The sequence below is a fragment of the Endocarpon pusillum genome (genome assembly GCF_000464535.1).
Source record: "Endocarpon pusillum Z07020 unplaced genomic scaffold C734253, whole genome shotgun sequence".
Taxonomy (NCBI): domain Eukaryota; kingdom Fungi; phylum Ascomycota; class Eurotiomycetes; order Verrucariales; family Verrucariaceae; genus Endocarpon; species Endocarpon pusillum.
In genome coordinates this window covers 320,108-336,595 of record NW_006913602.1, presented here as the reverse complement: position 1 = coordinate 336,595, position 16,488 = coordinate 320,108, and the positions used below count along the sequence as shown (strand labels likewise).

General features: G+C 47.4%; 4 protein-coding genes across 4 annotated transcripts; 1 reads left to right on the top strand and 3 right to left on the bottom strand.

Moving 5' to 3' along the window:
* Window positions 1-959: 959 nt before the first annotated feature.
* On the bottom strand, window positions 960-2,977 carry EPUS_00109 (uncharacterized protein; the record flags this gene model as incomplete). Its single annotated transcript, XM_007789139.1, has 2 exons — window positions 960-2,187; window positions 2,238-2,977. The coding sequence occupies 2 exons, from the start codon at window positions 2,975-2,977 to the stop codon at window positions 960-962; spliced, it is 1,968 nt and encodes a 655-aa protein (XP_007787329.1).
* Window positions 2,978-5,105: 2,128 nt separating this feature from the next.
* Window positions 5,106-8,781, top strand: EPUS_00108 (uncharacterized protein; the record flags this gene model as incomplete). Its single annotated transcript, XM_007789138.1, has 5 exons — window positions 5,106-5,111; window positions 5,166-5,411; window positions 5,456-5,756; window positions 7,303-7,625; window positions 7,663-8,781. 5 exons carry the CDS (start codon window positions 5,106-5,108, stop codon window positions 8,779-8,781), a joined length of 1,995 nt encoding a protein of 664 aa, XP_007787328.1.
* A 944-nt stretch (window positions 8,782-9,725) lies between these two features.
* Window positions 9,726-10,976, bottom strand: EPUS_00107 (uncharacterized protein; the record flags this gene model as incomplete). Its single annotated transcript, XM_007789137.1, has 2 exons — window positions 9,726-10,571; window positions 10,638-10,976. The coding sequence occupies 2 exons, from the start codon at window positions 10,974-10,976 to the stop codon at window positions 9,726-9,728; spliced, it is 1,185 nt and encodes a 394-aa protein (XP_007787327.1).
* Window positions 10,977-14,758: 3,782 nt separating this feature from the next.
* On the bottom strand, window positions 14,759-16,295 carry EPUS_00106 (uncharacterized protein; the record flags this gene model as incomplete). Its single annotated transcript, XM_007789136.1, has 5 exons — window positions 14,759-15,186; window positions 15,238-15,373; window positions 15,429-15,481; window positions 15,801-16,091; window positions 16,145-16,295. The coding sequence occupies 5 exons, from the start codon at window positions 16,293-16,295 to the stop codon at window positions 14,759-14,761; spliced, it is 1,059 nt and encodes a 352-aa protein (XP_007787326.1).
* Window positions 16,296-16,488: the final 193 nt, after the last annotated feature.

Sequence of the window (16,488 nt, the reverse complement as noted above, 5' to 3'; positions counted from 1 at the left end):
CGAGCAGCGACACCAATGGTGGTAGGAGATAATAAGAAGATTTGAAAAAGGCATAGAATAAGAAGATGCAACGGTGTTGGAGGAGGGAGAGGAGGAGTTGAAGAAGTGAATGGTCCAAAGCTCCTCTTCTGAGAAGGAGAAAATGAAGGATAGTTGGAAGAGGAGATTTCATGGGTCAAGGTGCCTAGAAGAACATTAAGACTTTTGAGTAATATTACTATTCAAGATGGCTACACTTTATATTGATATTCATGTTATAGTAATTCTAAAATCTAGAAATACTTAGGATTTCAAGAGCAATCAAATGGCTCTATTTATAAACCTACAAGTCCAATAACAAGAGTAACAAGAGTAATGCAGAGGAAAAAGCATTAGAAGATCAATTAGTTTTGGAGCTGCTTTCGCCAAGGGTGCAGCAAGATTATTGCGCTAATTTAAGCTTAAACTGCGGGAACGCTATCTAAATACAGAAGGATGCCCATTTAGCGACACAGGGGATATCGTAATTCAGGTTGTTTGAATATTTTTCTGAACAAGATCAGAGAAATAAATCAAAGATGGTGGGTAGTAGGAGTGAGAACTGTCAAAAGATTTGGGTCTTAGCTCCGGGCCGCAAAGGCCCAAGCCTCAAGAGTCAACTCAGGTCGGGACGATGCTTTACCCAAATGGTAGTGGAAATGGTCGCATTCAAACTTAGATGAGCGTATCCTTACAACGTTTCGGCTTGAAGCAAATGGTTGGACATCGACCGGTACTACTCTGTCCACACTAAAATTCTACCAATTGACAGTGATCACATTGTATGGAATACGAATGTAACTAATCAGGTACGCCTCCCCTTTCACATTGAGAGCCCAAGTAAAGCTGTATTTCGGTATAGAATAACATGGTCGCGGCCGTAACCGTCAAATTCCCTAGTATAAATTCAGCAAAAAGTATATGTACCAAGAAATCGCAGCTCAGAATTTCTCGCTTGTGACTGCTCTCGAGACTCCGACCAATATCCAAGCTAGGAAACGCACCAGCGTCGTGAGACCCCAGACGACAAACTGCAGCATCAAGACCATCGCCTTGAGAGCCGATCTTGTCACGCCAGGGAGCTTCTGACCTTCGCGCTCACCACTCTGATAGTGGCCTAACTTCTCGAGATCAAATTCATCTATTAAAATTTTCTTCGGCCGGTTCTTGTCTGTCTTCTGCTTTCTACTCCAAAAGCTTTTCTTGCTAGCCTTTTTAAATTTGTCTTTTGCCTCTTTATCACGTACTTGCCTCATAAACTTGGCTTCCTCTTCGGCCTCTTTCCTTTCCGCTAAAGTTGCGTACAGTACGCTTCCAGCGTAGCTCTTTCCAGCCACACTGCCGCCACCAAAGACACTGCCAGGGGCGACAGGTGAGAGTCTTGGCGCCGAGATATCCATCTGCGCCATGATCGGGTTGGTGAACTCGTCTGCAACGGCAACCGCAAATATAGCAGAAACGAGCGAATCGATGGCATAGAGGCTAGGCATCAGCTGGAGAATCATTTTTGCTGAGATGTGGAGGGTCATGGTGCCAAAATCAAGAGACGCGAGAGGCTCATCAGACTCATGTACCGGAAGCGTGGACACCCGGTTGCCGGCTGGCATCGAGAATGTTGGCGGTGAACGGTTGGGATTGGTAACTAGAATGACGGGTGGCGTGGTTGGAACCCCTCGGGGTGACGAAAGTGCATGAGACGAAACAGTGATATGAAGTACGGGAAGGTCGGCTTCGAAGGGTTGAATGGAAGATTGCGCAAAGCGAGGACTCTTGTTGGGATCTCGGCCAATGGCAGGATGTGCTAGTTCATATCGTCGTGCAGTCTCATTCCATTTCAGCTGACATGATTCTTGCGCTGCTGCTCTTGCAACCGCTTCGGCCTGCATTTCATCACGGTGCGTAGGAGCTAGTCCATGTTGCTCAGCAAGCTCGTTGCTCTGGTCGATTGCAAGCATAGCCGCTAGCTTGGGAAAGATGTAGGTGACTAAACCATCATTCGGTGGAAGCCGTCGAGCCTCTGCTTCGAGCGATAGCAGAAGTATTGGTATCTTCACGGTTTGCTTTCGAGGATTTGTTCGGTGGATGCACAGCTCATTTGTACTATATGTTTGAAGAGTGTAAAAGGGCACTGATGGCATTGACCCAAAGGTAAACGTAGCAGGCTCAGTGCTAAGGAGAGTCAACTCTGTATTCAGGCTTCTTGACAAAGGACAATTTACCGTGACATTTGAAGGTCAAACCCCGACATGACAGCATCCGGCTCTTGGCCATTTGTCGCTTCCCATAGTCTACCAAGTTCCTGAGCAGAGGAGAACTTCGGAACTCTAACGGCTACATCGTCCATCGGGAAATCAAGAACACTTGAGGGCGCTGTCTTCACACCCCCAAGTACTTCATCCAATTGCGAAGGTGAAATGAGATGTGGACTGTATTCTTCTCTCGATGCAATCTGTCCCTGTAAACTCGTAATTCGTTGGGGATAATACGGTTGTTGGGCTAGAGGGAGATTTGGATTATATGTAGGAAACATTGATCGCATTGGCACAATTGGTGAATTTGCTTGAGATTGTAGATCGGGGCTGCTGCTTGTAACAAGTGTCGGCGATGCGGAGTAAATTGATACCGGAACTGGAGGCCGAGGAGGAGGCGGATGTTGTGCTGGGGCTCCGGCATTGTCAGGTATCCCAGTGCCAGCCTTTGGTTCTCCGTTCAACCCAGGATCTCGGTCTTTCAGTGGTGCAATACGTGCTTGTGGTAAAGGTTCAATCTTGCGTGGCTCCTCGATGATCTGGATGATGACGGTCTCGGCGTTAGGCGACTTGACGAGCTGTTGTAAAGGGAAAGATCCACCCGGTGCACCAGGTTTTGACTTTGCTTTGCGAAAAGGATTAGAGCCGTGAGTGGTACTAATTCTCGGCGGAGGTGGAGGGAAAAGCTGGAACTGAGCACTCGATGCCATTGTTATGGCGTAGCTGGCGTCCAGGGGAGAGTTTATTAATATATGTCAACCCTTTCAAAACCCACAGAAGGCTGAAGAACAGCTCCTGAAAGATGGTTGAATGCGCCAGGTCATGGGATCCAGACGCAGCGTAGACAACTGGGAGGAAAGACAGAGAAAGAAAGCGCAGGTTCTTCGCAGGAGCACAAGACAAGACAAGGAAAGACAGGAGGAAGTGGAATATTTTTGGATATCTGGGAAGCCGAAGGAACTGCTGAATCCTGGACTTGGCTGGCGCTTGTGATAGCGGAGGCGGAGGAAGCGTTTCAATTTCATCACAGACCATTCCATATGAGAAGTGGTTCCTGACAGGATCGCGTAACTAGTTTGTGCCCAAGTAACGGCTTGAAAAGGCCTTGAACGCGGTCGGTTGGGAATCTTGTGCAAAATGGTGGAGTTAAGTGGTCGATGCTGCTTCGAAGCGCCGGCGCAAGGATAATTATGATTGGTGCAAAATGCGTGTGGAGCCGCTCATCACATCTGTGCCGAAGATCCCTGTTCGGGAGATGTGATGAATCTTGCCCTGTAGTCCAACATCCAAAATTAGCAATTGAATAGGATGCGTCTCTTTTCAAGTAACCCATTCCCAGTCTAGATCAGTAGACTAAATTGCGGATCGTGTTCTTTATTACTCTTCCTAACCGACACTTTGATTGCTTGTTAGCAGCATTTTCTCAGTTATCTCTTTCATAAAAAGATCAGAGTCACTTCAGATCCAACAAACCTAGCACAAAACTCTGCATTATGAAAGCCACGGCAATCGTATGCCCTGGATGTGCCATTCCAATGGCACACGCGTATCAAAGATCTAAGATTTAGGGCCGGTTTTAAAGGTCCCAGAAGGCTTCGTCCACATCCTAGGCCAACCCAGTATCATATTATGAAAGTCTTCTATACGGACTTGCATTCCGGGCTGCACATTAATACGCCTTCCAGGCTGGTGGCTCGTGCACTGGCTTGTTACCAATCGGGTAAGAGAGCCATCTGGATAATCCAGAGCATATCTCCAGAACTCATTGAAGCACTTGCTCAGCGCGGAATCTTGATCCTGACTGTTTTGCTGGACACGCTACCCGTTGCAGATGAATAAAGCCTGTAGACTGGTTGGCAGCTCCCTTGTGACGCAGCAGCAGTGAAGAACAGCAAGCGACGCGAATATCTAGATGGTGGATTCGAGCAGGGTATCCATCAAATCAAATGAACCAAATTTAGCGCCGATTTGGTTCATTTGATTCTTTGTCAAACGAGTCAAATCTTAGTAAGCAATAATTTTGTTAGGATACTAACTGTCACGAATTTCCACCTCGTAAAAGGAGTCCGCCAAGACTTTCTATTTTTTCAACAAAAATATGCCAAAATATGCCAAAACATACAACTTTTCTGCCAAGACCTAATTTGATTAATTTGACAACCGTCATTTGATTTGATTTGACTGGATTCACTGGATTCGAGTATGTTCCCACACGGACTAGCCCACATTGTAGCCTTATCTCTTTGCCAAACGACTGTCGCAGCGATTGCTTTGGAACGAACTCGGGAGAATTCGAGTCGAATACTCCCATTTCCTGTTTTCATGTCCATCGCAGATTGTTGAAGTCTGCCAATAGGAGAATAGAAAAACCGCTAACAATACTCTCTAAGATCTATTCCTTGTTGATGTGTCGCCGGAAGTGGCAATGAGGTATATTGGGAGGCATTGGCGTTATCAGTCCACGCTGAGGCCAGTATACGCAATGAATCGAGGAGGGCGTCAGCTACGACGAAATCTTGATCAAGCACAGCATACTAGTAAGCTCCTAGACTCTCTCAAAGGTGTCGTCCAGCATATATGGCATTCTAGTCTGCTCTTAGGAGATGATCCTTGTTTGTTTCCGAGACAATCTCTCCTCTATATAGTTTCAAATTCCCTTTGACAATCGAGGTTCGTTTTTCTCGCCGACGACATCAATCGTGGGCAGTGAGCAAGCCAAACGGGCCACAGAACTGACCCAGTTAGCTGACACATGATAGTCAGGCTATTGCAACTTTTGTAGAGGCCCATGGTACGCCTCTAGTGGTTGCATTTCTGCCTGAAGTTCATGCGAGCTATATGGAAGTAGGTTTAGACAAACATGACCAGCCTGTCTTCAGTGCTGACTATGGGTTCTAGGCTGGACTCCCACTTGGTTACATCTTCGCCCAAAGTGATGAACTGCCTGCATTGCTCTCCACAACGGTGCAACCAGTAGCTAAGAAGTACAAGGGCAAGATTCAATTTGGCACGGTTGATGTCAAAATATTTGGGTCACTCGCAGATGATCTGCACCCTGAGCTCAATAAGAGTGGCCGGCTTTTGCGGTTCGAGAACCTATCAGGAATCACCGCTGTCCACCCAATCTGCGCCAATTGTTATCGCGTCAGAAACTGGACACGTTCATTCAAGACTTCCTTGATGGATAGCTTGCGCCCACCATAAAATCCGAGCCTGTGCCTGAGATTCAGCAAGGACCTGTCACAATCGTCGTCGGCCATACTTATGACGACCTCGTCATTAACAACGATAAGGACGTTTTGATTGAATATTACACCCAATGGTGTGGACCATGCAAGGCATTAGCTCCTACATACGAAAAGCTTGCTGAGTTCTACGCCGCGAACTCGACCAGCAGGGATCGGATCACGGTTGCAAAAATTGACGCGGAGGCCAATGACGTTCCCGGCGACCTCCGAGGCTTCCCGACGGTTCAAATCTTTTCAGCAGGTTCGAAGGAGTAACCGGTGGTCTATGATGGTCCATGGACGCTCAAGGACATGGCTGACTTTTTCAGAGATAATGGTAAACACAGGGTCGATGTGAATCCAGAAACCGACACGAAAGTTCAGATGTGATTTTCGTCACGAGTAGCCTGCTACCTACAACTCAATGTTGGGAACAGTGACTGGATTTGGAGACAATGGGAGGGAATCTTCAAAGACCCTTGAAACCTAGGCTGTAAAGCGTATGAAACATTGCTTCTGCAAAACCCAGTGAGTGGAACGGACAGATAAAAGGAAAGTTGTTCGCAATGAAGCTTATGGATGGAAAAAGAGTTTGTGTTCCAGATCTCCTGTGGTATCAGCGCCTCCTTCATCAGACTGCCTTGTCTGCATATCCCTCTTGAATGCCTTTTCGTCCTATATTAGTGGTCGAATATCATCACCCTTGACTTGGTTTTTCGAGTTTCCTCGATGAGCAATGGTTACGTCTGTAACGGCGAGGTTGAATCCCCTACTCCCAAGGAGCTTTTACAAGCGGGGCTGGGGGGGGCTTCCAGCCTTGGTTTATCGTCCGAAGCGCCGCTGAGATGTCCAATGTTAACTAAAGCTACTGTACTGTACTAGTAGCACATCCTCCAGTTGCCTTGACCCTTGGCTCAGCCCAGAGTATTGAACTCTTTACGCCGACTGAAAAGGGGCAATCGGCCTGCCGCAACTGTCCCAGAAGGTTCCCCAGATACCCGGGCACAGTGTGTCCATTTGAATCAAAATGAGTCAAATGAAAATTTCAACAGAAGTCTTTTATTTCGAACCATTTTTGATGAAAAGATAAAAGTCTTGGCGGACTCTCCTTATGAGATGAAAATCTGTTGGACCAAAAGACCGCGGCCCTCAAAGGACCGATAAATGGCTTATGTTTGACAAAATCCTTAACAGTTGACTCCATTTAGTAAATAAGTCAAATCGAATCAAATAGTGTTCATTTTGGTTTATTTGATTTTGATGGATACATTGCCCGGGCATCCTCCCGGCGCATAGGTACCGAGTGACAGGGATAAATTCAGACCTGGGTCTCGCCATTAGATACATTCAAAGCGGCCTTGAACACGAAGCCATCTCCGCAGTAGATCGAGTCCGAGCAGGAAGAATAGCAAGCCTCTTACCTGTGGTGAAAGCTAATTGGGAAGAAGCTGCACGCACCTCAGAGAATACCGTCAAGCTGCTTCCTAGGCCCGACTTTTGTGAGATGAGCAGGGAGGACCACCGGTTCTTCCTAGCGAAGCTCTCTGCTCTCTCAGGCAATAGCCGCATCAGTACCATGAGGGCTGGTTGGCACGCGAAAAGAGCACTCACAGTACTCGAGCTGGCCGGGGACTGACTTAGGGGAGCTAGAAAAAGAAGATCTTGACTTAGCATGCGAGTATTCTTACTTCGACACAAACTTCGATCCATTGACACTGATATGTCCGGCCTTGCCACACTCAAAGAGTCATTGAATAGCCTTGTCCTAAATAGTACCACGTAGCGGTTAAAGCTTACACAGAGTCTAGTCGATCTGGAAGAGGAAGTTCACCAAATTCATGGCTTTGAGAAATTCATGCGTTCTCTGCCAGCCGAGTCATTCCAACGACTTGTAAAGACAGGCTCGCAAGCTGTTGTTGCATTTAACGTTACGGCAATCAGAAGTGATGTTTTCCTTGTCACCAAACAGGGAATCGAGAACATGCTGGTCAGGGACCTCAAGTATGCAACTCTGAGGTGGATTTCAAAGGATTCACTTGGAGAGGGTCGGCTTACGAACGTCACTTTTTCAAATATTTATGATAATATTTCCAAACTGCGAAAGCATCTTGACTGGGTCTGGGACAACGTGGTACGACCGGTTTTAGCCAAGCTTGGATTTCTTTCAGCCACCGAGCAAGGAAGATTACGAAGATGCGGCCGGCCGCTCTCGGACAGGTTCCTTTGAATATATTGCCTTCCACGTTGTTTTTTTGTATGCTCCCACTTTCAAAGCAATCGCGATGTCCCAGGCCAAACAATTGAGCTCCCAGGTCAAGACACCTGGCAAGACCCTTATTGTAGCCATGCGCAAACTCATAACATGCGAGGAAGTCAACGTCGAGGAGGAAGTCAACGTCGAGGAGGAAGTCAACGTCGAGGAGGAAGTCAACGTCGAGGAGGAAGTCAACGTCGAGGAGGAAGTCAACGTCGAGGAGGAAGTCAACGTCGAGGAGGAAGTCAACGTCGAGGAGGAAGTCAACGTCGAGGAGGAAGTCAACGTCGAGGAGGAAGTCAACGTCGAGGAGGAAGTCAACGTCGAGGAGGAAGTCAACGTCGAGGAGGAAGTCAACGTCGAGGAGGAAGTCAACGTCGAGGAGGAAGTCAACGTCGAGGAGGAAGTCAACGTCGAGGAGGAAGTCAACGTCGAGGAGGAAGTCAACGTCGAGGAGGAAGTCAACGTCGAGGAGGAAGTCAACGTCGAGGAGGAAGTCAACGTCGAGGAGGAAGTCAACGTCGAGGAGGAAGTCAACGTCGAGGAGGAAGTCAACGTCGAGGAGGAAGTCAACGTCGAGGAGGAAGTCAACGTCGAGGAGGAAGTCAACGTCGAGGAGGAAGTCGATAGTATTTCCATGAGCGTGGGTGAGGTGGAATCCAACATCCCAGAAGTTCTCCCCACACCTCGCAAGTCGACCGTTCTTGGCCTCTTGGCCAAGGGGGTGTCGACTGTGTATTTCGGCTGCCATAGACAGACAGTTGCCCGCGATCAGTCGGACAGTGGCATCCTGCTCGCCGACGGAGCGGACAAGCAACCACAGAGACTAACGGTTCAAGACCTCGTGACCACGTCGCTGCCCGACGCCACGCTGGCCTATCTGTCTGCCTGCTCGACAGCCGAGAACCTGTCCGAAGATCTTTTGGACGAGGTCATCAATCTGACGAGCACAATGCAGATCATCGGGTTCCTGCACGTGGTCGGCACGATGTGGGAGGCGGACGATGACGTCTATTCTTTGAGAAGATCGTGAAGCAGGTGAAAAAGAAATGTTCTCCTCTTGCTTACGGGCTTGCGCTCCATCAGGCGGTTGAGTTGGTGAGAGATGGGGATGGGGACGAAGGACCGAGGATAAGAAGCTGCTAATATTGTCACCCGCTGGGCTCCGTTCATTCATATGGGTTGTTGAAGTATATGTGATTTCACCATGATACTACTTGGGATATCTCCTTCGATGGAGAAAACTAAAAGAAGCGACATCTTAAATGCTATAAGCAACAGGTACATCCCTCTGTCAATCACCGTAGAGCATGGTTACAAACGCCCCATAATTCTGGTCCAAAATTAGGTACTACTATATGATTGATTTTTAATCTCGGCTACAGTAGTACTCCTTCAGCTTTACTGGCATAATTGAGTATTCACCTTTGCTGAATTGAAAAAAGGCCTTGAAGAGGTAGTCGAACAGGCAGCCTTTCTACCTTGTACCTGGCTCTGTGGAGAAATCATCATCAAAGAACCAGCCCGTGCGAGTACGCACTGTGAATCCCGCGGACAGGCGAGTCTCTTCACGCGTTGAGCATCCTGAAGAATAGAAGACTGGATGACCTCTTCTTAATTGGCGATCAGACAAGCAAAGATCCGGAAAGAAAGGCTGAAAGAAACGTCCCTAAACTTGCCGCGCAGAGAAGCATAAAATAACTGCATCGTGAATTTCTCTCTCGGATTTTGAGAAACGAGCAATTATGTAAATATGGGGAATCAAACGAGTTTCTATTGCTAATTTGGAAAAAAGATCGAGGGGATACAGTCTATAAGATGATTTTCTGCTTGTTTATTATTATCAGTAATGACAGTGGATTGAAGATTTCTGAAGAAATTGATCAGTTAAAACCATCCGTCTGTCTTGAGACCGGCATTTTTGAGCATTTTGGGGGGGTTTCCAAAACCGTGTTCGACTTCTCTGGGGCTCCGTGATTAGACAAAACGGCGAGGTTTGGGGGCTCCAGGCTTAGTTGGGAGGGCTGCACCACGGACTGAAAGACTTGCGCGCCTTGTTAAGGTGCTTGCATCCATCAATGCGGAACTCGCACCGCTTGCTGAACAATCAACTCCTCTTACTGTGTCTCTTGGTAAGGGCCTTACATCTCTGGACGAGAGATTTGCCCCTTTTGGTAAGGAACTAGCACCTCTCACTAGGAGACACGCGGCCCTTGCTAGGGCGCTTACATCCTTCTGCGAGAAACTCGTACTCCTTGCTGAGTAAGTAAACTCTGGAGGCCTTGCATCTCTTGACAACAGACTTGCCCTTCTTGGTGGGGAACTAGCGCCTCTGAATGGGAGACCTGCGACTTTTGGCCCATTCTTTTTTAGCATTGATCTCTGTAGATCCGAAAATTCCCGCGGAATCATAAAGCCATGTCCAGCATGTACACAATCTTTGATATCGTCTGTGTCTTCCATAGTGGCCTCAATGATCTCGTCTGACGCTAACCCACGGCTCCTGATCTTGCCTGACGGTGGCTCAAGGCTCCTGTCGGATACCTTCCATTTATCTCCCGCCCGAAGTGTCACTTTTGCATCTCCGCCACCAAAGCCGCAGAAGCTTATAGGAGTCTTGATTTGAACCTTGCGATAACAGATCGCGTAGATGCGTTCGCCGCATGTCTTAACGTCCCCGTGGACCTCTTGCATGTGCTCATGTCCCCCTGCAACACCAACATTCGGACCACCAGCCACAACGCCGGTAGGAGGGACGATGTGTGGTTGTGCCTGGGCGGAAGACCTGCCTCCTTTGCGGTTCTCGCGGTAAAGCTTTGCGTTCTGAAATGTACGCACCCCGATTACAAACCAGCAGTCTTGTTTCTATCGTCCGAGCCATCTTTGGACATTTCCATCGGCGACGAGAGTCTCAAAGATCTCAATCGGCTGGTGTAACATGTAGATGTAGCCTCCTTCAGCAGTAGCACGGAATTGTTTACTACGCTCCACCTTGAAGGTGACTTTCAGAATCTCCGTGAGTAGTATCTGGAACCATGACTCTGATTTATTGTTGAATGAAATATCGAGATTAGCGTCGTATGATGCGCGCCGGTGTTCTGCTGTGACTCTGTTACCTGGCTTTAGAAGGTCGGTTGACGGCGTGCTTCGGTCGGGGACGAAGCTGCCAAGTGGAATATCATCGAGATTGACAGGTGACTTGGTCAGGATGAAGGCTGGGGACGACATAGTTAGATCTGTTTCGTTCGTCAGTTATATCAAGGAGAGGATCATGGGAATGAAGTCCAGTTCTTGACTTTTGCACTTCTCTTATCAGTGCTCCGATCTGGAAGGATGCTTAAATTGGTCGATTTGATGATAATACCCACGAGATAATTTGTCCTATTAGACGGTGTCATCACTTATATATATATCATCGTGTATATTTGATATGAGCATTGAATCTTTCTTGGTAAGAGTGAGTTTTCTCTACGGACCCCCCCTGGTTTCAACATGTCAATCAGGGATAATGCTGTGCAACACATAAATAGCCGGATATAGTCTTTTTTGGGGCGGTTGCTTATACATATATAATCTAATCTTTTGTCCGATCTTCGCTCTGTTACTCGGTGAGGTTGAGAATACTCTGGTGAGACCTAGACCCAGGCATTAACAGCGTTCGGAGACAGTGGAACGAAACGGTACAAGAGGGTCTGTTCCGTATCATTCTAACCAGGAGCACTATCTGTATTGTTGGTACATTGTACTATTGGTACGTATTAATGGTACAGGTAGGGTCTTCTTTTAATAAGGCTCATAATATTTCTTTTGTTAGACTATAATAGAGTTTTTACACCAGATTATATGAACATTACAGAACATTACATAATAGTGCTACTAGTAATAAAAAATCAACAAGTTATTTGGTAATACTTCTAATGATACTATATCTACTCCTTATTTGGTACTGGTACAGTTATAAAGGTGCAGAGGATCTGGTTTTGTGCCATCAGAACGGACAGAGCTGCCTGTACTGTACTATGGTACCATTGGTACAGTTGTGCTGTTTCCGAACGCTAGGCATCAACCAAGTCCGCAGGAAAAGAGGAATACTTTTCGTGCTTAAGTTTAACATTAGGTCTGATTCACCACCGTTTGAACTCGAGAAGAAACAATAGAACCAAAATAGGAAGATGACACATTTAGATCATGAGAAAAAGCGAGAGAATGTCTCATTTCTGGGGTGGAGAAAGGCGTTCCGTAGGCATGGCAAGAGAACATGTAACCTAGGTCGCTTTGAAATCTGCCCCCCTCAGGCTGAACTCGACACCATTATACTTCCGTGACGACTTCAAGTCTACCAGCCTCCCCTCCGGGAGCCATTCCAGGTGCGCCGATCATCAATTCCTCCGCCGCCGAAGTTGGAGAGACTTCAAAGCCAGCCGCGTCCTATGCTCCTAAGGATCCGTTCACGACTCAGTACTAGTATGACTTGGTCCGAATCGGCACGTCCGCCAAGCCTATTGCAAAAGTGTTGCACTTCCTTGGCACATGCTTCGGAGCTGCTGGAGCTGTTTGTACTGAATTTATTATGCCGAGTAGAATGATAGAAAACCTATATGATGAACTGTGCTGACTAATCAAGTGGATAGTGTGTAAATAGCAAGTTGTTCTATCTAATCCAGTGAGGAGCGCGCATTTATACGTACAGAGTTGCTATATCAAGCGAAATAGCGCGAAACGCTGATACCAAAAATACATGCGTGGCTGATGCAAAACGCGTATCAATTCTGTAACAAAACGCTGGTAACACACGTAGCAAATTAAGCGCAAACTGTATTTTTGAGTTCTACACTATATCATTCAGTACTTACTACTTACTTAATAGCCATGGATCTGTTGATTTATACCAACTAAGCTTAATCTTCTAGTTTTAAGTCTGCATTTGAAAGCTTATGTAGCTAAAGTTTCATGTGTAAAAAGTATGCTCAATCAAAAGACTCTACCAATATAAAATTAACATTCCAAGAATCAGAAAAAGCTCAGCTGCACATTAAGGTATTACAGATTCTAGATTCTTATATTGCTCTCTGTAGCTGTTTGAGTAAGTAGTGGAGCAGCAGCAGCAGCTCCGAAGCATGTGCCAGGGAAGTGCACCGCTTTTGCATGGGCAATAACCATCTCCTTCTCGCCCCGAGCCCATCCGCCCGCATCCACCCAGCAATCCCCGCAAGCATGACCCGCGACATGGCCCACCCCACCGGCTGCATGCAGGACCACCGCGCCTCATTTTACGAGCGTGACTCAGAGCCACCGGCGCTCGTCCAGACCCAGAGATAGAGCAGCCACAGCCGGGGCCGGTCGCAGAGCGGGATCCGGGACGGCAGTAGAGCCGAAGATCTGGAAGAAGACGGAGAGGGAAAGTGGCTGTGGGAGACGGTGATGGCGTGGGCGAAGACAAAGAGAGAGATGGTGGTTGAGGAGATAGTTTGGAGCAGGGTTGATGGATATTAACATTGAAATTGATGTTGATGGTGATGGAGGGGGACAGTTATGGGCATTAGGTGGTAGAAACTCAAAGCAGGGGAATGACTGGCCACGAGCTTGGCCTGAGGTACTTCATGGCGTGGCTCATATAAAATGTAGTCGCTGTCCATGATACTTCACCTTGCCTTTATAAGAAAATACCGCCGAAAGCCGTGGAAACGTCCCTTTAAATAGTGCGTTCAAAACCTTGATTTTCTGTTCCCTATACCCTCAATTGTATGCTACCCTTTGAACCTTCGGACTTACATTTTCAAGACTTCCTCCTGCGGGACATAATGAGTGACTTGCATTCACTACCGCTTTTAATCTCCGAAACCCGAAGGTTTAGTTCACTCGCTACCTCTTAGAGTATCTTGACATAGTTATAAGATCCTTCATGGCTGAGATGGTGAAAGGATGCTCCTCTTCAAGGACCTTTCTCGTTTTCTCCATGACTTCAAAATCGACGATGCTTCTTCCGACTTCCCGGGATGCGTGAGAACGATTGCAAGATTGCTCATGGCTGAGACGGTGTCAGGAATCTGTTCACCAAGGATGTTTCTCCATTTCCGACACTTCTTTATTCATCAACGCCACTTCTAGCCTTTCCTGATCTGACCCTTGTTAACGTTGAAACCCAAGTCATCTTCAAGTGGTTGAGGGAAGACTTTGCTCTCGGAGTGGGTTGAGGGTTGAAGAGGGGCCGTGATGGTCCCTGTTGTCCATCCAGGTGATTCTCCGGGACGTAGCGGCTGCTCAATGAACTAGATTATGCTCCGGGCGATGAAGTCTCTTGTTCACGCTAATTGGAGTGTGAGGAACAAATTGGGATGCCGGTCATTGTCAGTCACGCCTATTGGTCTTGAGACAGTGGACTGAGAACCATGAACAACAGCAAGAAATTGGGAAAGAATGGACAGCTGAGCAGCAGACACTCTAAGTAGATGGTGTCAATACAATGCGATTCTATACTAGTATTCTTAGGGCTTGGGAAATCTTGGGCATCTTGGAGCAGTCGGAGACAGACAGTCTGAAAAGTAAAACTACCGCTGCGTCAACGGGATTGATCTGAAGGGATTTTCGAGGTCCGCCAAGCCAGAAGTAGAATTGCAAATGATGCTACTAGTACTTAGTAGCTGATCATAGACTAATCACATGTCAAGCAGCTCAAGCTGCTGTACAGAGTGTGTAGAGAACGTAGATCTATGTACAATTGCCTTTGCCGTACAGCGAAATTAGAAGCAAAATTGCAGTAGAAATTGACCAATCAAAAGTAGGCGAAGGCAGGGATTACGCGTATGAAACCTGGCCAATAGGCCCTCTCAGACGTTCAACATCACATACGTAGTAATGGCCCCCCCCCCCAAAAAATATTGTGTCCGATTACCAGAACTATCTATGAGATCGAACTGCTGAATAAACAACGTAATCCCTTCTATTAGCATATGGAATCCAACAAAAATTCCTCGAGAGGTACATACAACCTGACATACTAATTCCATGACCTAGAAAGCGAGCACTACAATTCCAGCAACTCCTAAAGCGGGAAGTATCCAGTCGCGCTCCATTGATGATGCTACTGAAGCCGCCCCACCAGTGTACTGTGACGGCGATGCAGTCGTTGACGTCGACATTGACATGTCCATACTGGTAGAAGAGTGGCTCATGTTCATGTGTGCCGTACTAGATGGTGTCGGCATGGTCGTGTTCATCATGCTGGTAGTGGAAGTGCTGGTTCCAGAATATGCCGTATATGCGACGGAATCACTGCTCATGGACGACATCATACTCTCTGGCATACTGCTCTCTGCCATGGTGTGCATATCTGCCGGCATGGTGCTCGTTTCTGGCATGGCAGTTGTGGCGGCAGGAGTCATTTCTATTGAAGATCCACCAGCGGCTCCGCAAAGAGTGTTGGCAAATGCATTGGCAGCTAGCAAACACTCAGCAACCTACACCGAGGCTAGGTTGGGAAATTACTTACAGGTTTGGTCGTCGGCTGAACATCCTGAAGCGATAGCAGCGCGCAGTGCGTCAATTACTGATTGATTTGCACAGATACATGCAAAGTCCGTGATTGCACAGCCAGAAGCTTGGATCGCTGCAAGTCCGGATTGTTGCTGGAGACGGATAGTGAGCTTGACCCTTCCGAAGACATGATACAAGTCAACTTACTGCACAGGCTGGAAGGTCTGCCACGCTCTGCGCGGAGACAAGTGGCGCGACAACTACTGCAATCAGCGCAGTGGAAAGAAGAGACTTCATTGTAGGGAAGATGACCTCGATACAGGAGCAAGGTTATGCAAAATACTAGAACGAGTGACTTGAGGAAGTAGAGTGATTGAACACGAGGAAGACCTGATATACCAATGCAAGGGCCCACAGCCAGACGTCAGAGCAACACAATGGAATGCGAGAAGGAGAATGCAAGCGTAAGATCTGTTGTTGGCTCCTCCGGAATGTTTCTTTATATAACCTGTTGCGGTATGCAAATTTATTACCATCCCCAGGTCCCCGGTCCACCTTTTTGCACTCCTTCAAGCTCACTGGTAGACCATCCACCGTAGAAGTCTCCGGGCTGAGGAACAACCTTCTCGTCATCCACAAAGCACTCCCATGGGACGCCGGATGCATAAAATGATAGATAGCCCTTGATATCCTTGAATGACGGAGTAGGAGACTCATAACTCCATATCTTGCCCTTGACTTCCTCATTCGTGTCGTCGAGCTTCAAAGTCCAGTATGTGGCTCTGCCCTTCCATTCACATAAAGAGGTCTTGTTTGGGATTTGGGTCAAGGAGATGAAGGGGGATAAAGAGGATCGAGGGAGGTAGTAGGCTGGAACGATGGTTAGATCTATGCAAATGGGTTTCAGAACCCAGGATGCGCACTCGGAGGATGGGTGGTCTCCAGTGCCCAGTACCCTTCTGTCGTGTCAGCGATCACTTTGTTATTCCATTTGATGACGAGGTGCCTCGGGGTCCGTTCGAGTAGTGGGGGACGAGGAAAGTTGTGGACGTTTAATTTGGCCTTGGGAGGCATTGTAGAAACTTTCTCGGATTGACTGTGTTCACGTACCCAATGTTGCTATTTGCAGGGGAAATATACCAGACTTATTTTCACTTGCATATGTCAATCCTTGCTCTAGGGTGGGCGCTGATCACGTTGCTGATGAATCATCTCCAGATCCGACGCCTGAACATATCCAATGTCATAACTCTTCGAGTACTGATGA